The sequence below is a fragment of the Pelophylax lessonae genome (assembly GCF_965119305.1).
Source record: "Pelophylax lessonae genome assembly, chromosome: 5".
Taxonomy (NCBI): domain Eukaryota; kingdom Metazoa; phylum Chordata; class Amphibia; order Anura; family Ranidae; genus Pelophylax; species Pelophylax lessonae.
Genome location: NC_138772.1, coordinates 397363992 through 397387796, shown reverse-complemented (window position 1 = coordinate 397387796; position 23805 = coordinate 397363992). Strand labels below are relative to the sequence as shown.

At 44.3% G+C, this 23805-nt stretch overlaps 1 protein-coding gene across 2 annotated transcripts in view; it reads right to left on the bottom strand.

Moving 5' to 3' along the window:
- THOC1 (THO complex subunit 1) overlaps positions 1-23805 on the bottom strand; it is a 44083-nt gene that overhangs the window by 5134 nt on the left and 15144 nt on the right. For both annotated transcript variants that reach the window (XM_082257283.1, XM_082257284.1), the window contains exons 5-19: positions 17711-17829; positions 17300-17348; positions 16074-16169; positions 15907-15989; positions 15732-15805; positions 15404-15512; positions 13026-13157; positions 12702-12802; positions 10072-10138; positions 9944-9994; positions 9791-9861; positions 8653-8748; positions 8195-8260; positions 2065-2148; positions 279-426 (exon numbers count right to left, since the gene is read on the bottom strand). In XM_082257283.1, the coding sequence (XP_082113409.1) occupies positions 279-426; positions 2065-2148; positions 8195-8260; positions 8653-8748; positions 9791-9861; positions 9944-9994; positions 10072-10138; positions 12702-12802; positions 13026-13157; positions 15404-15512; positions 15732-15805; positions 15907-15989; positions 16074-16169; positions 17300-17348; positions 17711-17829 (1346 nt within the window). The remainder of the gene's footprint in view (positions 1-278; positions 427-2064; positions 2149-8194; positions 8261-8652; positions 8749-9790; positions 9862-9943; positions 9995-10071; positions 10139-12701; positions 12803-13025; positions 13158-15403; positions 15513-15731; positions 15806-15906; positions 15990-16073; positions 16170-17299; positions 17349-17710; positions 17830-23805) is intronic.

Below are 23805 nucleotides of genomic sequence, written 5' to 3'. Positions count from 1 at the left end.
TCCACTCAAACACAGCACAGGCGTTTAGTACAGTCTGCTATAAATGATCCTTTATTAAATCCCACACAATTCCTGATAACCAAGGCATAATATTCACATTGAAATGCCATTACAAGTGTTATTTCAATACAGTGTTTCACTATATAAAGTAATCCACAAAAGTAGTTCCAAAATCTGCACAGAAAAATGGTCAGCCCATACATTGCTACTGAAACAAACACTTGTGGCAATACAACTTCTACCCGATAATAAAAACAGTAAAAGAAAAAACTGCTTACTGGCAATTCCTTGGCTAACTTGATCACCATATTCTCCAGATATTCTGGTAAACTCCTGAACTGTTGGTTGGTAGGTTGGAAAAAGTGAGGGCTTCTACGAGCCAATAGCCTCAATGCCCTCCAGCCATAATTTGAGTTGTTCACTACCCTGTGAAAAAATAAAAAAAATACTCATTACTACAAACCAGCATCTGGGTGGAACTCAGATATTGCCTGTTGTATATACTAAACTGAAAACAGGTAGCAGCCTTCAAACGGGTGTAAACAGTCCTAGTCACACTCCATTAATATATCTCTCCACATATAGAGCTGTTTGAACCCATAAAAAAAAAAAAAAAGCAGGTGAAATAAATACACAAGGAGGTCTCCATATTCATTCTGGAAAAACATTAATGCTAGTTTTAAAAGAGGTTTTACAGTTTCTAATTCTTTAAATACATGAATTCATACCTTTGATGCAGGTAAAGGGAATCTATTTCACTGCAAATGCATATGTGAGAGGCCTTAGAAGTAAGATCTGAGGAATCTCAGACATGAATTGTGTTTTTGGAGGACTCCCTAACCCTCTCTGGTCAATAGTTACAGCAGTGAGTGGAGTGAGCAATAATTCTAGGACCATCATTCAATGTGAACTCTAAACTGAAGACCTGTAAAGACTTTCCAAGCGTCACCTATGGACAATTTTAGGGACGCTGTTTTTTTCCCCATAAATACCTTTTTAATTGCCAGCATGATTTCTTTACATTCAGATAAGTCATCCGTTAAGGACATGGCAACCGGCTTCCTGACCCGCTCCTTAGTAACCAGCTATTGGGGGGGGGGGTGATGAAACCCCGCAGTGTTTCTGACAAAAATACGGCATGCTATACCGCCAGCAAAACCCTGGTAACAAATACTGCATTTTTTTTTTTTACTCTTGGTTTTGTTTGTAAATTGGAATCAGATGGTTTTGTTTGTGAAGCTTACCACATGGTATTTTACCAACAATGTTTTCATTAGGCGGCTATTACCATATAATGGTTCTTTTGTTTTGTGAATTTCCTTTTTTTTTTTTTTTTACTGCATGCAATAGTTAATGCAAATAAGTTACGTGACAGTGTTATCGCATGCAGTAAATGTTAGTGAATTGACCCCACTGTGACCATTTGCACAACTGCGACTATTGTGTTATACCATCTTTAGATTACATAATTGTCTGTGTAAGCAATTCTTTTTTATGTGATGGATGTTATTGACTGTACCATTATGACAAACATTCTGTGTACTGCAAGTCTATTTCTAAAATGTCAATTAACACTACTGCATGAAAAATGACATTTCAGCATGTGCGTGATCCATGAAAAAAAAAATGCCTATGCCAGTGAAAGGTTTAAAGTGATTGTACAGCTTGTTTTATCACCGTTTACACAACTATCCACAGCTATCAATCCCTCAGTGGAAGATCTCCTACCCCTGTCATTACCAAGGATACACAGTTTTACAGAAAGAAAGATTATTTCAATTACAACTACATAAGAAGAAACCATGAAGCCTGCAATTCATCATTAATACTATGGTACCAAATAACCCTGCAGCTAAAAACAACGATTTGGCTGATTAGGAAGCTGCATCTGCTAATCAGACACTCTGAAGTGTATAATGCATTATAATACAGGACCTCTCTGCTAGCTGTCAAAAAAACAATTCTGTAGAGTCCCACTTTGATTACAAATACATTTCACAAGGCTCCAAATACTTGACACCTAATACAATGCAAATTTTTTTAATGACCGTGTCTTCGACATACTTGTACTCATTTTCCACCATGCTTTCAGGATCGGCTTGTTCAATGGCCTCTTCAAAAAACTGTTCCAGTGTTGGCATAAACTCTCTAAAACACAATATGGAAGACACTGTTAAGAACAAAGGTTTAAAATCAGGCTATGTTAGGTATGACTGGCTCCCTACAAAATGTCCTCTATGTGCCACATTGTTAAAGTAACACTAAACTCTGCTTTAAAAAGGATTAAAGTATGAATTCTTAACTATTAAAAGTACCTTCTAATGCGCCTCCAAATTCCTGTTTTTTTTTTTGTTGTTTTTGTTGTGGTGATTGGACCTTTCAAAGGGTGGCTACATCTGCCAAGACAGACTAGGGACTATGGATAAGGGATTTGTGTACATAAAGCAATGCACATGACTGCAACTAAAATGCACTGCCTGTTATAAACAAATAGAAGTGATGTTCAGGAGCTCATTGAGGACTTTACAAGGCGACCATTTCTTTTTCTGAACATGTGACCAGTAGCAGAAGATTAGAAGTTTCTCCTGCTTATGTTTCCCTGTAGTCAGGCTGGGAAAGATCTGGGTCACGTAACAGCTGTATATCGATTAAGAAAAATTGGATTTTTGACTTGCTGTAAATTCCACTTCTCTGATGTTCATTGACAGACACCGGTCCTGATCTTCTTAACCATTGGGTTATACTGCCCCCTACAGGAGGAGGACACTAGGCAGAAGAAAAAGTCTGGCTAGGTCTATGGGCAGTCCCAGAGGGTATACTCCCTCTCTCTGCTATAAGTACTTTGTTTTGTTAAAAGCAGTGTCAGAAGAATCATAACTCCACAGAGGGGTGAGTGCTGTGTCCGTCAATGAACATCGGAGAAATGGATTTTACGGTAAGTTAAAAATCGAATTTTTTTTTTTTGTTCATTGATGGACACAGCTCCTGATCATCTTACCATTGGGACATCCCAAAGCAGTGTTAAACATGAGGGGTTGGAACAGGAAAAAATAAATTCCCAAGGCTAAACTATAGCCAACCAGGTAAACAGGAGCTCAACCAAAATAACTGGAGCTAACCTGAGAAAAAAAAAAAAGGAAGAAGAACAATACACCCTCAAAGAGGACCAGGTCCTCTAAAGAGCAGCTGGCAATGACCTTGCAGCCAAAGGAAGCATCCGCAGATGCCAACACATCCACTTTATAAAAAACTTTGTAAAAAGTGTGCACCGACGAACAGGTGGCAGCCTTGAAAACCTGCGTCACTGACGTCTGCGGACGGTAGGACCAGGAGGTACTGAGCGCCCAAGTACAATGCGCCTTGACAGGGAAAGGAGGAACCGGACCCTTGATGGAATAGACTTGAACCACCGTCTGTCTGATCCATCTGGAAAATGGTCGCAGGGGAAGCGGACAACCCTTTCTGAGGCTTTTTCTGAGGCTCATCTGTGACCACAAATTGTGAATCTTAATTCCTAAAAGACTCCTTGGCTGCCAGGTACACCCTCATTTCCCAGACTACATCCAAAGCATGCAAAGCAATTTCCTTCTGAAGTTTTGGCCTGGGACACAGGGAAGGCAACACAATGTCTTCATTCAAATGAAAATCAGAGACAACCTGAGGAAGGAACAACGGACAGAGGCGAAGAACCACCTTATCTATGTGAACCACCAAGTAAGGTGAACGACAGGATAACGCCGCCAATTCCGACACCCTGCGCGTAGAGGTGATAGCCACCAAAAAGGTCACTTTCTGGGACAGCATAAGCAGAGGAATCTCCCGAAGATTCTCAAAAGGAGGCTTCTGGAAGACAGAGCACCAAATTGGAGGTTCCCAAGGCGGCAACAGAGACCGCACTGGAGGGGTCAAGTGCTAACTCCCTGAAGAAAAGTACATACTGGGGAGTATGTGGACAAGGGCCATTGAAAGATGACCGCTAAGGCCAACACCTGACCCTTGATAGTACTCAAGGCCAATTTCTGCTCAACCCCCCATTGAAGGAAGGTCAAGATCCAAGCCACTGAAAAAAGAGCAAGGATGAACCCATAGAGACTCACACCATGCGATGTATGCCTTCCACGAACGATGGTAGATCTTCCTAGAAGAAGATTTCCTAGCTTTTAACAGTTTTGGGATCATCGATTCAGAAAAAACCTCTATACATCAGCACCTGGCATTCAACAACCAAGCCCTCAAAGCCAGCGACTGTAAAGAGTAGGGATTCTCAAGCCCTCCAGCTGTTGCTCAACTACACATCCCATGAGAAATTGTAAAACTGACATTCACAGACATGACTAGGCATAATGGGAATTGTAGTTCCTGAACAATTGGAGGTCCATAGTTTGAAGACCCCTGGTAAAGAGAATGGAAGATTGGTCCTTGGAACAGCAGATCCTCCCTGAGAGGAAGCGAAGGAGGAACGTCGGCGACCAGCTGCACCAGATCGGCGTACCAAGCCCGGCCAGGCCAGTCCGGAGCCACTAAGATGACCGGAATGTCTTTTGCCTCGATCCTGCGTTGAAGTCTTGGCAAAAGCTTGAGAGGAGGGAAGGCATAAATCAGACGATACTGACCCCACAGGGCCACTAGCGCATCTGTGGCGTCCGCCAAGACATCCTGTGACTGAGCCACAAACCTCTGCACCTTTCTGTTGAGCCGAGACACCAACAGATCCACCTTTAGGTATGCCCCACCGGGATGAAGGGACCACTCCCCTTGGTCCAAAGCCTGCCAAGTGAGGTAATCCGCCTGCCAGTTTTCCACCCCTGGAATGTATACAGCGGAGGGGGCTGGAACTAACCATTCTGTCCACCTTAGAATGCAGGCTACCTCCAGAGCTGTCGGGACACTCCTGTGCCCCCAGGTGATTGACATAAGCTACAATCCGTCTAATGATCCAGGCACAGTCTGATCGCTCAGAGTTCCAACACATTAATCGGCAGTCTGGACTCTTCCAGATCCCCTGAGCAGAATTTTTGCAGAGGACGCCTCCCCAGCCAGACAGGCTGGCAACGTTGGTGACCACTTTTCTAGTACCAGGAAGTCCATGGGACCGAGAACCAGCAAAGACGTACCCCCCCACCCCATTTATGGGTGAGGGAGCACCTTCCTGAAGGGGCCTTGGTCCGCGGGTCTGGAGAAGCCCACTCTTGACTTGCCAGACCAAGTTCGCCTGGATCCCTTGTCAGTCGACCATGAGGGACGAAAAAACTTCTTACGATGTAGGGGAGTCCTCGTCTACAACAAGGGTCCTTGCTCTTAGTAGCCTGCGGAAGAAAGGTACTATTCCCCCCCCCCCCCCGTGAGACCTTTAATGATGTCATCCAAGGTAGCACCAAACAGGCGATCTCCTTAAAAGGAAAGATCATTCAAGGCCTTTTTAGAAGTCTGGTCCGCAGACAAGCATTTGAGCCAAAAGACACTGCCGAAACAGAGAGCCGAGCCACTAGGGGCGCCGCATCCAAAGAGGCATCACAGATAAACTGCAGCCATTGGACCAGCTGGTCCACCAGCTCAGCAAAGGCAAGGGGGAGCTACTTCCCCTCCAGGTCATGGCGCAAAAGCTTAGCTCATTCGGTAAGAGTCTGCAACACCAGGGCAATGGTCAATATCGTGCCGAACCAGCCAGGCTGTACATATTGCGGGCCACAGCCTCTGCCTTCCTGTTAGGCCCGATCCTTAAAGGCTGGGGACACTTCAACCGGAATCATGGTTGCCTTGTTTCATCTGGAAACCGGAGGGTCCACCACCGGTGGAACAGTCCACTTCTTAAGAAAGTATTCCTCATAGCGTTTTCACCTAGCAACTCGCTTAGGGCTTTGGTCGTCCCCACTCTTTTGTGACAATATAGGTCAAAATAGAGGAAAGAGAACAGCTTTGCCACTCTGGATGGCTTGTGAGTGCCAAAGGGAACCTGCGCCTCAGTCGCAGCTGCGTCCTCCAGCTTTAGGTCTCAAGCACAAATACAATCAGCGCGTCCACCAGCGCCTTTCAGGCGCTGTTGCAGAAGTGGAGAAATCCTCCTCACTAACTGAGGCTTCAGGGCGCGTGGCCGCAGACCCAGCAGGGTGACCCACGTCTGCAGTGGCCGAATCAGATTTAGGATCTGTTGAGACAGATGAGGCAGGGGGCGCTTTATACCAGCCCGTTGCCCAAAAGCCACCTCCACCCATGACACAAAGGACTCCAGGACCACCGTCAGTGCATAGATGGGACTCGGAGGGCCCTGCAGCCCCAGAGAGGGGATCAGGTGGGGAGATGTGCTCCAAAGGCTCCATGAGTCACCAGGGGGACCCCACAAAAAAGTGTAAAACACTGCTAAGGGACAACCTCCACTGCTCTGGCACCACCACCCGGTTGCCAGTCACAGAGCACCACTCGATCCTCAGCAGAGAGGGAGAGGATCCCACCAGACTCGCCAAGCCACAGAAACCAGGCACTGCAGCCACCAGGAAAATCTGCACCGCACGAGCGGTGCTCAGGAAACTAAAGGATCATGGAGTCAGCACCAGAGGATGAGGAGGGGCTCCCACCGCCAAAAACGCCACCCAGAAGGCTCCACAGACATGGCCGCCGCGGTTTTCAATGGCTGACCATCACAAAATGGCCACCAGACTATACAAACATGGCCATCGTGCATTGCAGCGCAAGGCTACAACAAAATGGTGGCACCACAGGTCTCCTAGGGACCCAGGAGGGATCCCTAGGCCACAAGGAGAGGCCCAGGCAGGACAGGGGGCCCTGCAAGGAACCCAACGAGGTACAGCCCCCCCCCCCCGCACAGCCGATCATCTGGTCGCCGGCAGCGCACCCTCCTGTCCCCATCCCCAGGATAGTGCCCTGCCCCCACCCCAGGAGGTGGGCCAGACCACCCACACAGCCCCAGCATAAGTATGGGGGGGGTGTAGGATGGGGGGGAACAGATGAAGAAGGGTGCTGACAGGAAGGAGGGAAACCCAGGGGTCTGACTGTCCCATGGAGGGGCCCACGTCCACCCCAAAACCATCCAGGGAAAAGGGGGGGGGGGGGGCAGCTACTCACCATACCAGGAACCAGACAGGCCCCGCTCCAGACAGAACCCCTCACCATCGAAATTGGGGGGGGGAGGGGGGGGGGCTGTCGGCCAGGAGAAACACTGCGACTCAGGCCGAGACCCAGGTCGTACATGACCTTGCGAGGTGTTTAACTGGCAGGTCAGCCCCCGTCCAGTGGGGCTATGTCGCGGCCGACCCATCGCAGAGCTGAGGTCTGCGCACGCTCGCTGGCCAGACTGGGCTGACCACCAGCTCTAGATTATCCAGCCCATCGCCCAGTCCGGCAGTTGATTGTAGATCTCACAGGAAAAGAAAAAAATCTATCTAAAAATAAATAATTTGCCAGGACCAGAGATCCCAGCAAGGAACTAGGTCCTCACTCCTGACTAGCCAGACAAAAACTGAGTACCTATAGAAGAGAGAGGGGAGTATACCCTCTGGGACTGCCCATACACTTAGCCAGACTTTTTTTATGTCTAGTGTCCTACTCTTGTAGGGGACAGTATAACCCAATAGTTAAGAAGATCAGGAGCTGAGTCCGTCAATGAACGAAAGAGAAAAAAAAGGTACTTTAAAGGTTTTTTTTTTTTATTATTAAAATAATTACGGTGCCATTATCCATAAACAGAAAGAGAAGGGACAATGTAAAATAAACAGTGTGTATTTAGTATCACTTTTAGTACCCAACTCAAGCCATTTTACAGCCCCTTAACTGGTCCTACCACCAATCTAACATGTACTTTCTAGCGGTTTACCCAACAACAGTTTCACGCTCTCTTCAGCCACTTGCACCATAACACATTCATAGGTAGGGGGACACATGCTCACTTTTAAGGTGCAGGACCTGAGTCCAGGCAGAATCACTGATTGGCTAGCTCTGCCTAAACATCACCTTTTGGCAAAGACCATGAGCCCCATAGGTGCTCCAGTGCTTTGCCACTGGTTCCTGGAGCTGCAATCAGGCAAGTTTTTAACAGTTCTGCATATCGTACCAGTGAAACTAAAGTGGACTAAAAAATGAATTTCATATGGTCTTTACTAATGCTTTTCAGGTTAAAACAAATCGAATCAGAGGTTACACACTGCATTACAGTAATACAGAACAAAAATGTCCTGCTTACCTGCTTTCTAACTTGCATGCTTCGATGTTGTCTGGACAAAGATTCCACAGTCGGGTTAATTCATCACTGTTAACAACATACTCTAGTCAGAAGTGGTTAATCTATCCCTGTTTATAATATATCATTGCTAGCTTGCCATACATATGGGATAACAGACTGAGACTTCCTAACAATAATATGAAATAATTACCTAGCTTTCTCAACACTATCTCTTACTGATGCCCCTTTCCATCATGCAGAAAAAAAAAAACTGCCTTAGAGATAAACAGATTTTATTTTACAGAATGAGTAATTAAAAGACCAAAAAGGTATTCAAACACACAGTGTACAGATGCCCTTGAAAGCCTTCAGTATGTGGCATATGAGACCTGTGTATGAGAACACCCACTAGGGTGCCTCTAGGTGACAGATAAAAGGATTGCGTTTCCATATAAAGATGACAGAATGAGGGATCTTACTTTCCCATTAAGATCTTTTTATTTGAACCTTTGCCCAGAAAGTCCTCAGGGGCTGGACGTTTTCTTGCTACTTTCTGTGGTTTGCTGTCTGGCGGTCTGCATTAAAAAGGAAACAAACATTTACATATGTTCAAACTCAATTGTAAGTTATTTCTTTTTTAACAGTCTCTATATCATTATGTCCAACCTATCCTGGGCTATCAAGGGAATTTATAAGCACTACACCCCCTATATACATAGAACACCAAAATACTAACATCACACAGACACTAACATCACACAGACACACTTTACAATATTTGTTCACGATGCTTGTTAAAACAACATTCATTCTATGTCCTAGGCAGGAACATAGCATGTACAGTATATTTAAAATGACTGCATTACAATTTAACCCTGGGATAACTTTCCACAGGTGTTCGTTCACCCACTTGCGGTGTACAGGGTGTATTTTAGAACTAGATGAGGGCGCGCTTTCCCATGCGCCATAAGGACACTTCTCTAAAACTCACAGGCATATCTACTTTACAGGCATATCTGTTATATGATAATTTACATACCTTTTATGATTTGCAACGAAAGTTTTAGATAAGTGGCCTTTTGGTGTGTGGGCCCTCGTCTAGTTCTATTAATTGTTGCCACAGCAAGTGTCATTAACAACACAGGCCTTTGTAGATTTTAATTTGATCAGTGTGTATATTGGTAGTTCAGAGGTTCATCTTTCTTGACCCCAATGGGAGTTTCAAAGCCTTGACACGTATAGCTTTTATTAGATTGTATAAGGGGAATGTGATAAGTGTGACTCTCAAAAATTAACGTTATGATCCCCCCAGTGTGTCCTATTCTGGGCTCTTCAATATGTCTCTCTAACATTTCCATCCATTTGAAAATCTATTATCCATACTTCTGCTGAGAGTACATGGTGCTTCAATGTTACTGGGTCTCAAAAGATCTGCTCTTGCTCAAAATAGGGCACTATGCGCACTAATGCTAACTACTGTAGTCCCCACTAGGAGATTCTGCAGTATATTAACTATCGACATCAAAATGCTTGTGCACATTAATAACACTGAATACAAAGTAAGTAGTGTAGCAAAAACAAGAGCATTAACACACAAACACAAAATCCATGCATTACCTCTCTTTCACAAAACTTGGACAGCCTTCATTTTTCCAAGAATTCCAGTTTTCTTCTGTGTTTAGTATGTGCTAAATAGAAGGTTTTAGAAAGTAAGTTTAATATTGAGATCATTCTGTAACCCCCAAAATAGTGTTATGGGATATGGCATACCTCCACCATTTTTGAAAACTTCTCTCCATCAGGGGGAGTCTCGCACAGTAACTACAATAAGGAAAACAAAATTAGGCTATTCAGGGCTTCCATAACACAAGTGAGCACAGCAATCTTTCTCTATGTACCTGATGAACAAGCTTGGTGGTATCTTCAATCCAAAGAGACTGCTCATCTAGCAGCACATAATTAGAGCTGAAATACAAAAGAAATTGCATGTGATAAGCAGGATAATAGGAACATATCAAAATTAGAATAGAGCAAATATATACATATATAAAAATTGAACACAGGAATTTTTAAAGTATATTTAAAGCCAAAAAGTCTTTAAAGTTTTTTTAGTATCAAATGTGTCCCTGCTGAGGAGTTCAATCAACTCTTATGACCACAGTTACCAAAACAGGAAAGTGATAAGAAATTCAAAATGTTATGGTTATCCATAATAGTAGGTAAGAGGATATTTTCCAAAGGAGACATCCGTTTTGGTAAAGAGGTTTCCCTTTACTTTGGAGAGATTTCCATTCAATTATTGCTGGGTCTACAGGACAGGACGTAATGGGAAATCTCCCCAACAGGATACAAGAAAAATGTAAGATTCAGGCATTGGAGTCCCTTTTTTTTTAACACAGGAGTTAGATACACTTTTAAGCTACTCTTTCCTCTTCATCTGTGCTTACTGGTCATAAGGTCAGGCATGGCTTGGCATTAAAGAATAACTCCACTTTTGTTGAGAGGAAGCAAAAAAAAACCCCAAAAAAAAACAAAACACCTTTCCCCTCTGGGTGATCTATGTAATATACATTTTGTCAAATTCCTAACTTTTGTTATTCTGAAGAAATCCCTGTTTGCTTGTCTATGTGGAAAGTGAGTCTAATGGGAGTTGTTTCATAATTATCAGCTGCTGCACCTGCAGGGCTCTAATGAGGAAAATTGCAGGGTCTGCGTTCCTTTAGACGCGATTTCCTATTGGGAGTTTCTCACCAAAAATTATATTTTTGGTGCAGGGGGGGGGGGGGGGGGGTAAATCTGACTTGTATCTTAGTGTAGACTTCTGGAAAAATCAGAGAGCCAATCAAACAAATAGAAATTCAATTTTCGGGGGGGGGGGCATTCTGTACACCATTTGTGTACAGAACATCTCCAGGTAGCCAGATTGCATTGCATGTTACAGAAAATTACAGCGCTAGTGAGACACGGACGTGAGGGGAGGGAAGAGCTGTAGACGTGCACAGCACTGGATCATATGAGGTCTCAAGTAAGTTTAAAGGGGGGGGGGCTTAAACTTTTTTTACCTTAATGCAATTAAGGTAAAAAATGTTAAGGCTTTAGAACCGCTTTAGTCCCGGTTCACACTGGTGCGATGCGATAAACCCTGCAATTCAGTGCCGGTTTCGCACCAGAATCACACAGTGGTTCACTCCGAGAGCTGCAAATCGCTGGGGGTGTCAATGTAAAGTTAATGATACCCCCAGATTGGTTTGCAGATCGCAGTGCGAACTGTGAAATGGTGCAGGAAATCGGATCGCATAGGTGTGAACACAAATGCGTTTCCATTCCAGTGCAGACCAAAAAGAGGGCCCTGAACCATTTTGGTGCAAATGCGATGCAATTTCAGCCATACATTTTGTTTGGCTGAAATCGCATCGCACAGGACATCGCATATGGTCAGCACTTAATCTCAACTGCGATGCTACCTGCATACAGAAACTGATCATCAAAGATGGAGTGAAGTCCTTCCAGGTACTCCAAGATGAACTGGAAATCCTGTACAAGAAAAGGTTTTGCTACCTTTAACCTTAGCATTGCATTACACAAAGTATCAAATTATCAAACAGTATACAGTGCATTCGGAAAGTATTCACATTGCTTCACTTTTACCACATTTTGATATGTTACAGCTTTATTCCAAAATGGATTAAATTCATTATTTTCCTCAAAATTCTACAAATAATACTCCATAATGACAATGTGAAAGAAGTTTGTTTAAAATCATTGCAAATTTATCAAAAATAAAAAGTCACATGTACATAAGTATTCACACCCTTTGCCATGACACTCAAAATTGAGCTCAGAAGCATCCCGTTTCCACTGATTATCCTTGAGATGTTTCTACAACTTTACTCGAGTCCACCTATGGTAAATTCAGCTGATTGTACATGATTTTGAAAGGCACACACCTGTCTATATAAGGTCCCACAGTTAACAATGCATGTCAGAGCTCCAACAAAGCCATGCAGTCCAAGGAATGGTCTGTAGACCTCGGAGGATTTTATTGAGGCACAGATCTGAGGACGGTTACAGAAAAATTTCTGCCGCATTGAAGGTCCCAATGAGCACAGTGGCCTCCATCATCCGTAAATGGAAGAAGGCTGCCCCTCCATACATAGATACAGTAAAGCGAGTGACTATTGTCACACTAGGATGGGAAGCGAGTTACTGGCACAATCCGCAAGTGAAAAAAAAAAATATTGAAGCCACCACATTAAAGGATTGATAAGCTGCAACATATTTAATTTTTTTGTTTTTAGGTTTAGATACACTTTACGATTCCCAGCACCAAAGCAATAATTTTACTTAATTTCAATTAAAAAAAGGCATTTTGAACAACAGAAAAGATTTCTCGTATCTGTTATAATACAAGAAAAAAAGCCAAAAACACCACCTTCCTGGTTGCTTAGCTCCATTTTTTTTTTTTTTAAAGAACCAGTATATACAATTTATCATATATTTAATTACAATAAATCAATACCTAAATTACCTTTTAAACTTTACTTGGCCTTTTAAGTACTGGAACAATATAAGGTACTGCAACAAGATATGTCGTCGGAAGTTGCTGTCACTCAACTGTAAATCCATTAACTAAAACAACAATATATACAGAAAAAAAATTAACACACTTTTACTGAACCAAATTTGTTCTAGACGATCACAGGAATACAAGTAAAAGATTTAGAGAGTTATATAAAGGGCTGCTCATTAGCAGTGTATCTTGATCAGAGACAGAGCTAAGCAGAATGACAGGGTTTACTCTAATTACTGAAGAAACTCTTAGCGAGCACAAAGCTTGTGACATTTAAATTACCTTTTCACTTGTCAGGAACTTAGCAAAGTACACATGTTCACCTCCCGATTTCAGCTCCTCAATTTTTTTTCGTGATGCCTGAGTATCATCTAGCTTGTAACTCTTGAATACTGCAAGAACCTCCTCCGAAAACTAGACAAAGGGGGGAGATTCTTATATAAGCAAAGGTTATGAAATGTAATTCTGAATTTAAAAATGGCATACAATACAGCAGCCTTTCATCCTTTAAAGCAAAATGCTGATAATATAGGGCATAAAAATTACCATATAAGTTAACAAATTATATAAAATTGTATAGGCGAGACAATTTGATATTTTATAAAGCAGAAAGCCAGGTGTTAAAGAGCTCTTGATGAAGGTGCCCTGGTGATATGTAAATTTCTGTTACTGAAAAAAATTGTAAAAAAAAAAAATTTAAATAAAGCTACAATTAAACTCAACAATAAAAAAAGGGAAGCATGGTTTTCAATACTTAATTTCTAAAAAGGAAACATTTTAAATAATAGACACCTCACCACTGGATATCTCCAGAACATTTAAAGCAGATTCAAGTTCTGGACTGTTTTTCTAGAACTACAAAAAAAAAAAAAAAATAGGTGTCCCTTCCCTGACTCATTCAGCTGTGCGTGGATTCCAAATAGACTTTAGCAGCATGGGATCAAACTGCAGTTTATTAAAAGTAAGGCACCATTTGCATGGGCATTTAGCAACTGTGTGAATCACAGGGGTAGGAAATGAGTGTTTGTGAAAAAAGTTTGGTGGAAACCAAAAGGAAACTGCGCAAACAGTTGATTCAGTAAACCTTGTGATAAATTACAAAACAAAAGGCTATATATATATTAATGTGGATTTCTAAGGAATTCCTTCCTTACTGTGAGCAGCAAACAAAAAAAGCTGTGGTGCTGTAACAATTTTAAGAAGTGAAAGATGTTGCGCTCAACATGTGATAAAGTGCTTGTGCAAATATTAAATAAATTTGACATAAATTATAATTATAAAATCATAATATATAGATGTGGAGAATTTCTCAAAGCTTAATATCAAAAGTGTATAGTCCATATGCAGCAACAGAAACCAAAGTCCATATAGCATTGGTAACACTAAATAAAGCAAAGACTTGATAGTGGTGTAGAAAAGCCTTCACCTCCACACTTCCACCCAGTGCTCAAGCAAGGTACTCCTTACCGGAGATATATGACCCCTTGATTATAGGGGGTCACATAGACATTAAGATCCACTCAAACGATCCTCAGCTCCAAGGTACATGTTCCTAAGGTGAGCTCTCAGAATGAAACCCGGATCCGCTTTCTTCGCGTATCCCCGTAGCTGGGAGCGTCCAGCTACGGGGATACGCAAAGAAAGCGGATCCGGGTTTCATTCTGAGAGCTCACCTTAGGAACATGTACCTTGGAGCTGAGGAGTTGAGGATCGTTTATTGAGTGGATCTTAATGTCTATGTGACCCCCTATAATCAAGGGGTCATATATCTCCGGTAAGGAGTACCTTGCTTGAGCACTGGGTGGAAGTGTGGAGGTGAAGGCTTTTCTACACCACTATCAAGTCTTTGCTTTATTTAGTGTTACCAATGCTATATGGACTTTGGTTTCTGTTGCTGCATATGGACTATACACTTTTGATATTGAGCTTTGATTGAGAAATTCTCCACATCTATATATTATGATTTTATAATTATAATTCATGTCAAATTTATTTAATATTTGCACAAGCACTTTATCACATGTTGAGCGCAACATCTTTCACTTCTTAAAGGAAATGAGTGTTTGCACAGTCAGCGATCAACTGTGCAATTTATGTGGGTCCAGCTAAGATCACTGCAAGCGATTGCTGGTTTTGCAAACAGGCTCAAATAGCTGCAGCCACTGACAGCCTGTCATTACAGTGTACAGACTTGGAACGCAGCGGTCAACCCCAGCAGCAAGAATAGATTGGGATTTGCACTGTGGCTAAATGCCCGTGCGAATGCAGCTTAAAAAAGACAAACATTTTGGAACCAGAATATTGTAGAGCCATTTCTACTGGCTGAACACTGCAAAAACAAAGTATTAAATTTGCATAATTTGACATTTAGCTGCCTGAAATGTAATACAAGTCAAAACTCTATTTTTTTTAGTTTAGAAAATTTGGAACTATGCTATATATCAGTGTTTTTCAACTCCGGTCCTCAGGGCCCACTAACAGGCCAGGTTTGCAAGAAAACTGAAATACATCACAGGTGATATTGTTTGCTGCTCAGTGATTGCAGTATACTAGTCTGCATCTCCCCAAGGTAATACTTAAAATCTGGCATGTTAGTGTGCCCTGAGGACCGGAGTTGGGAAACACTGCTCTATATAACACCTATAAAAAGGGAAGTATACCTTAAGAAATGTCTTCCAGAAGCTCTTGTCATAGCACTGTACTGGATTCCTGAAAAAGTCCTGCAGCGACCAAAACTTTCTATATAGGTTGTAATCTATGGGAATTGACCTAGAAAAAAAATGAAATTACATTATATAGAATACTGCATGCTCATTCCTATAAATCAATCTCATTGACTTCCCAAGAAAGTATGCAAATCAGGATGGTGGCTAAATCTGAGCACTCAAATACAACAATTCTCACAGGGTACAACTGAATTTTACAACTACATGACTGTATTAGATTGCATCAACTCCAATGCAGATCAATGGACTTAGCCATACTTACGAACTGTTAGGGGCTTCATCATCTCCCATTTCCCCTTCCTCAATCTCCATTCCATCGTCCCTATCCTCCACTTGCTGTTAAAGAAAAAATTTTTTTAGATAGGAAAAGTTTATCTGCTCATGTAAATTAACTAGAACAACTCTGTTAATTATATTATTAGGAAAATGGCACTCACTTTCTGTCCCAGAGTGCTCTCGCTCTCATTGACATTGAACGCTGTGACATTCTCCAGGTTAAATTGACTCTGCAAATTCAAACCTTAGAAACAAATCATAAAAAAGTAATAACTATGTTAAACGGTCAGTCTAATTTATCAAAGTGTTTTCCCAGTCTAAAACTCACCAGATTTCTCTGAAAGTGGAAATAGGCGAGCAAGAAACAACTGAATCCTCCCGCAAAACACTGTGTTCTGTGACTTGGAGAGTCTCCTCAAAAGGTCTGAAAAAAAAAAAAAAAAAAACATTGCAAGAAGAGTACAAAACACTAAACTTTTCCTACACAACCCCAGGTTACACAGGCTCAATTCACTAAGGATCCTTATTTTCCAAAAAGGTTAGTCATATGGCCGAAAAGAACTGTGGAAATCCAGTGTTTCATTGCTCCATACCATATGAAGTGTATTGAAACGATTTGCCTTATCACGGAATCAACTGAATAAGTCTCTGTCCCTAAAATGCTAATCAAGCATGAACATCGGTTTGATAGAACGCCTGGCACCCAACTTGGGTGCTTCCCCCAGGATACAGCTTTCTCCAGTCTGAAACCAGGTAGTACAGCTGAGTATGGCATCCAAGATCTAGACCAGTGTTTCTCAACTCCGGTCCTCATGGCACACTAACAGGCCAGGTTTGCATGAAAACTGAAATACATCACAGGTGATATAATTTGCTGCACAGTGATTGCAGTATTCTAGTCTGCATCTCCTCAAGGTAATACTTAAAATCTGGTCTGTTAGTGTGCCCTGAGGACTGGAGTTGAGAAAACACTGCTCTAGACAACACTAGCTTAGGTGCAAACTGGAACTCACTTTATTGTGAACTCACAACTAAATATATAGCACACAAGATCAGGTAAGGGCCTGAACAGGTTATCCTAAGCAATAAGCACGTTTAAGGAACAGCCAAAATAAACAGTCTGCTAATCTCCATCTAGCAACTAATTAGCTGACAGTGCTATAATTAAAATGAATTAACTAGTCCCCTAGACATGTCTAGGTGACTCACATCACTGGCCACTTAGACAGTTCATTACCAGTATTCAAGACCCAGGGCTGTCCAAATCTCATTAGCCAGCTTACTTTTCACATACATCTTTCTCATTGAGTTTTAAGTTGGCAGAGACCATCATGGCTTCCTTGACTGTTAGATGCAATATTGTCCTCTTGCTTTATATAACAGGACATCTTCCTAATTGCTTTTAGTTGCCTCAAATGCCAGGGCCCACAGTCAGTAGGCAAGAGGCTATCCTGCAGTCCCCTCCAAAACCCCCTGTCCCGGTTGGGTCTGTCACAAAATCGGGATAAACAAACATGAGGGGGGGGGGGGAATAGTAAAATGTGAGGATCTTACCATTACACATCCTTAGCAAGTAGTTTTTGCCAGCTGAATAAAATGTATTCTGAAAATAAGAAGAGAAAGTTCATGCAGATCAGGTATGCAAGCATATAATGCCCCAATACCAGAAAAATACATAAAACACAGTAGACGGCTATGGCAAAAAGGCAGAAATGAAAAGAAAAATAAAACTAAACGTAAAATAATCGTTTTAGGAGTCTTTCATAGTAGTCTAGTCTTCATTAAAAACCGCACAGAATCATGTGTGCAGTGCTACATGCACAAATGTATTGCCAAACCTAGAATAGGTCTACTGAGATAATTAAGAAAAGACAGGAATTAATCATTATTGCCGTTATCAGCCTTCTTTAGCATTTTCTCCTTCTGGGACAGGGTCTACATGTACCTCATAGCACTTTTACTTACGGATTTCCATGTTCCAACATTTTTCTCGACAAATGTAAAGATTCTATCGCAGAGGTCCAAAGGAAGACTGTCAAGGACATCTCCCAAGAGCACAAAAGGTGTGGTAGCTGTACAAATACCTTCATGAAGAAATAAGTATAGTTTACTATATTATAAAAAGGTCAATAAAAGCTTTAGTATGCCAACCAACATTACATGGCAGCCATTATTGTCCCAGCCCCTGTGACCTCCCCCCATAAAAAACAAAAAAAAAAAATTATTGTAAAAAATACACGGACACAAAATGTTTGAAGAATCCAGACATTTTTCTTCAGAAATGGAAATTCTTCTCAATTCGCCTGCCACACATTACTGGCTCTATATTCAAAATAAATTTTTTTGCCACAAAACAATTTGGTCATAAAACGAAAGAATTTGAAGAACATAATCACTGCAAAACCCAGCTGATAAACATGTCTGTATTTAACCACTTCCTACCGCCGTACGTATATATATGGCCTGGCATGGAAGTGGTTATACCAGGATCATGGTCAAGGTTACAACCATGATCCTGGTATAATTTTTTTTTAGCCCCAGCGATTCACTTATGTAAAATTCATCTGGGGGGCTAAGCAGCTGCTGAATTTCTTTTACAGGTGGCAGAAGAGGGCCCAAACCCCCTCCCACTGCCTTTACTGGGCTCTCCCGTGCGATGTTCCTTCCACTCCGTGCCATCACAAAATGGGACACAGATGTAAAAAAAAAAAAACCCTAAAAAAAACCCTGACAGGGGGTTACAACGATCCCTTACTCAATCCAAAATGGAGAAAAAAAAAAAAAAAATAATAAAGTTTAGTTTATAGTTCTACTTGAAGTCTTTTGCTTGAAGAGAGCAGCATGGTCCAGGGTTACAAAGGAACATCATTTGGACACAATGAAAAAGTATACTCAGGCACAATAAAGCACTTGTCATTTGGTGAAAGTATGAGAAAGAAAGCAAATGATCAAAATTAGGTTTATCGCCTTCACTCCCAGCACCTTAAACAACCATTTTTTAATGCAATATTCTGATATAACTGAATGTGATTAACACATGCAATTAGAATATTTTACTTAATCTTTTTGTTTATATATATATATATATAGCAGATTTTCCAGGCATTGGGCCTGATGTGGGCATTGGGCCATGGTTACCGCTAACACCTTCAGCCCATTTACGCTGAATACCCAAGTATGAGATTGGCGACAATGACCATTGTCTTTGGTTTGTTTTGTTTATTTGATATTAGGGATGGGGGAAGGGAATGAGTAGGATACTCCTCTGGCTCACCTAGGTACAAATGGGACACTTTGTGAAAAAAACTGAATTTTTGTAAAATCTTACCTGTAAAATTCCTTTCTCTGAGTCCTCCGACAGTCGCCGCCTCTTCATATTCGTCACAATGGGGTTATGACCTTTGCTCCGTAGGAGTAGCTAGGCAACAGAATATGTCAATATTAAGGCTTTTAACATATCCCACCCCCAGGGGGTGGTCCCCTCAGTCAATACCCTCCTACTTCCTGTATCCATACCTCAGTTTCAGTGGAATAGCAGTAGAGTATACAACCAAACCCCAAAAGAGGGGCGGGGGCGGCGACTGTCGGAGGACTCAGAGAAAGGAATTTTACAGGTAAGATTTTACAAAAATTCAGTTTTCTCTTACGTCCTCTGACAGTCGCCGCCTCTTCATATTCGTCACAATGGGGATGTCCCAAAGCAGTGCAAACATGAGGGGTGGGAAACGCAGTCGCGCCTAAGGCAACGTCGTCTCCACATCAGAGAAAGGAACCTTACCAAGGGAAGGAAACCAGCTGGGCAGCATGAAAAAAAAAAGGTGCTCAACAGGAGCAACAACCCAGGAAAAAACAAATAACCTAGGGATAAAATCATATCCCAAACAGCCAAGGGCCCAAAACAAGGGACCCTAAGGAACTGCCGCACTAAGAACCTTGCGGCCAAAGGAAGCATCAGCCGATGCCTGAACATCCACCTTGTAGAACTTCGTGAAGGTGTGAACGGACGACCAAGTCGCCGCCTTACACACCTAGGCCACAGAAGCCCGATGATGACAGGCCCAAGACGTACTCAGATCTGGTAGAGTGCGCCTTCACAGGCATAGGAGGAACTTTTCCCTCCAAAGCATATGCCTGTTCAATAGTCTGTCTGATCCATTTGGCGATGGTAGAAGCCGACGCCGCCATGCCCTTCCGAGGACCCTCTGGAAGGACAAATAAGGAATCCGACTTGCGAAAAGATTCAGTCGATTTCAGGTAAACCCTGATCGCCCGAACAACATCCAGGGAGTGCAAATCCACCTCCTTCGGATGCTTGGGCTTCGCGCAGAGCGAAGGTAGGACAATATCCTCATTGAGGTGAAAATCCAAAATCCTCTTCGGAAGAAAAGAAGGGTTAGGTAGCAAGACCACCTTATCCAAGTGAACGACCAGATACGGAGACCTGCAGGACAAAGCTGCCAGCTCCAACAACCGGCGAGCCGAAGTGATCGCCACCAAAAAGGCAACCTTCTTGGACAACATGGACAACGAGATCTTTCTGATCTGTTCAAAGGGAGCATGTTGTAACACGGACAGAACAAGATTCAAGTCCCAAGGAGGCAGGGGTTCCCTCCTAGGAGGGACCAGATGTCGCACCCCTTGGACAAAAGTGCTAACCAAGGAGTTAGATGCCACAGGACGTTGAAAAAGAACGGCCAACGCAGACACCTGACCCTTGATCGTAGCCAGCGCCAAACTCTGGTCAACACCCGTTTGAAGGAAGGACAACACCCTAGACACCGAGTATGTGCGAGGGGAATGCCCCCTGGACTCACACCAGGCAAAATAGGCCTTCCAAGTACGGTAATAGACCTTCCCCGAGGAAGACTTCCTCGCGTTGATCAAAGTGTGAATGACCTCAGGGGAGAGACCCCTATCCTTCAGGACCTCGGTTTCAACAGCCAGGCCGTCAAGGCCAGCGACTGTAAAGCAGGATGGAATATCGGTCCTTGAGACAGGGGATCTTCTCAAAGAGGTAGTCGACGTCGACCGCCAGATTCACGAGGTCTGCGTACCAGGACCGGCGAGGCCAGTCCGGTGCCACAAGAATCAGTGTGCGGTTCCGAGTTCAACCTGCGAAGGAACCTGGACAGCAGTAGAATCGGTGGGAATGCGTACAGCAGTCGGTATTGATGCCACGGAGCTACCAACGCGTCTGACGCGTCTGCCCGAGGATCGCGTGTCAGTGTCACGAACCTTTTCACCTTTTTGTTTAGACGAGACGCGAACAGGTCCACATCTGGAAGACCCCACTTTGCGCACAACATCTGGAAGACATCCGGGTGAAGTGACCATTCCCCCTGGTCCAGGGTCTGGCGACTCAGATAATCCGCCTGCCAGTTCTCCACCCCCGGAATGTGAACTGCCGTTATCGCCGGGACGTGTGTCTCCGCCCAAGACAGAATGTCGACCACCTCCCGAGCCGCCCGGGCACTCCTGGTGCCTCCTTGGTGGTTGATGTAGGCCACCGCTGTGGCATTGTCCGTCTGCACCCGAACCGGACGGCCCTGCAGCCTGTCCGTCCAACGTCGAAGGCAGAGATTTATCGCTCGTAGTTCCAGAATGTTGATCGAAGAGAGGATTCCTCCACCGACCAAGTTCCCTGGGCGGACAGAACGCCCAGAACACCACCCCAGCCCGACAGGCTGGCATCCGTGGTGACCACCGTCCATGAGAGAGGACGAAAAGACTTGCCCCCCGACACCGTTGGGGACTGGAGCCACCACAGAAAATCCCTTCTGGTGCGATGACTCAATGAAATCTGGAGTTCCAGAGATTGCGGTCGCCCGTCCCACCTGGACAGGATCTCCGCTTGGAGACCCCACGTGTGAAACTGGGCGAAGGGAATCGCCTCGAAAGCTGAGACCATCAATCCCAAACAGCGCATGCACGTCCGGATGGACGAGCACGGAACGTCCCCGAGGGACCTGACCTCCTCCTGAAGAGACCTGAGTTTGTCTTCCGGCAGGAAGACCTTCGCCTGGACTGAGTCCAGAATCATCCCCAGGTAGGGAAGACGAACCGACGGGCACAGCGTCGATTTTGGAAAGTTTATCGTCCAACCAAACTCCTGCAGAGTCTGCATTGTGACGGACAGGTCTGACACCAGACCCTGGTTGGTCGCCGACCGAACCAGAAAGTCATCCAGATACCCCAGGACAGAGATACCCTGGGCTCTCAACAAAGCCAGAACTGGTGCAAGCACCTTGGTGAACACCCGTGGAGCCGAAGCGAGCCCAAAAGGCAGCGCCACGAATTGGTAATGATCCTCCGCAATGGCGAATCGAAGGTACCTCTGGTGACCCTCGAAAATGGGGATGTGAAGATACGCATCCTTTAAGTCGATGGAGGCCATGAATTCCCCCGGAACCAGGGCAGCCACCACCGACCGCAGAGATTCCATGCGGAACTTGCGAACCCGCACAAAGCGGTTCAGAGCCTTCAAGTCCAGAATCAGACGCACCTTGCCCTCCTTCCTGGGCACGGTGAACAGATTGGAATAGAACCCCCGAAATCTGTCCCGATGAGGCACCGGAACCACTACTCCCTGAGCCCGCAGGTCCCGCACCGCCAGGTGCAGATCCCGCAAACGCTCCGGCCGAGAGAGAAACTCGATCTTGTAGCCAGATCGAACGATTTCCTGAACCCACCTGTCCCGAACACAGGCCAGCCAGGGTTGAAGAAAACCGAGCAAGCGTCCCCCCACCCCAGAACCGGGTGAGGGCGCCCCTTCAGGCCGCACTGTTGTGGGCAGCGGATCCGGACTGGCCGGACTTCTGCTTACCTGTCCACGGCTTCTTCTGGGAGCCTTGGCCTTTGAACGGCTTGCCCTTATAGTGCGACCGAAAGGCACGAAAGGAACCCTGAGAGGGCCGAAAAGAAGCGGTCTTCTTACCAGGAGTCGCCTTAGCCTTGTGGAATTGGGGCAAGAGCGTGCTCTTACCACCCGTGATCCCTTTAATCAGTGTATCCAAGGAATCGCCAAAAAGGCGAGATCCCTTATAGGGTAGATTAGCCAAGGTCTTGCGCGAAGACTGGTCCACAGACCAACACTTCAGCCAAATCAGGCGGCGTGACAACACCGCCACACTGTGCACACGTGCAGCCAACGGAACTATATCCAAGTCCGCATCACACAAATACATGACACCCTGATGGATTTGATCCACTATAGCCAATGTCTCTGGAGGGGCAGAGTCAGCCACCAGGACGCGCCTAAGCACCTGCGTCCAATTTGCGACAGCCTGAGCTGCCATAAGTGAAGCAAAAATAGCTTTGAGCATAGAACCGGTAACCAAATAAGTATGATAAGAGACTCCAGCCTCCTGTCCGTGGCATCCCGGAACACCGGCGTATCCTCAGCAGGAATCGCAGTGGACTTATTCAAAACCGCTACCGCGTGATCCACCGGAGGTGGCACACACCAACGTTCATCAGTAGCGGGCGTGAAAGGATAACGCAGCTTGAACCTACTTGGCACAGCAAAAGGCTTGCGCCATTGTTCACTAACAGCGCGCTGAAAATCATCAGTGCAAGGAAAAACCTGTGAAGATCTGCGTTTCCGCTGCGTCCCATAGGAGGCTAAAACAGCAGGAGGACATGGCTCATCCTGCAAACGCAGTGTTTGTTTGATAGAAGCAACCAATTCATCCATGAGTGCAAGCTCTTCAGATGAGCCAGAAGGAGAATTATCAACCCCTTCCACCTCAGCCTCCACTTCTGATCCCACAAGATCCAGGGAGGAACGGGACCCCGATAAGGAGACCCCAGCCATAGCAGCCCCATCACCCTCACAATCAGAGGAAATTGAAACTCTGGGCCGTTTAGTGGATTGAGCAGCCACCAGCATTTGCACCTGAGCAGCAAGGTTAGCCACAACAGCAGCCAAATCACCCCCTGGGGGGAAAGCAGCAGCCCCTTGGCCTCCCACCAAAGTGAGAGGAAATTTGCTTTCATGAGAATCCATGCCCCCAAAAAATTTTGCAGGAGAATAAAGGGTAACTGCCCCTTTAAAAGCGCGG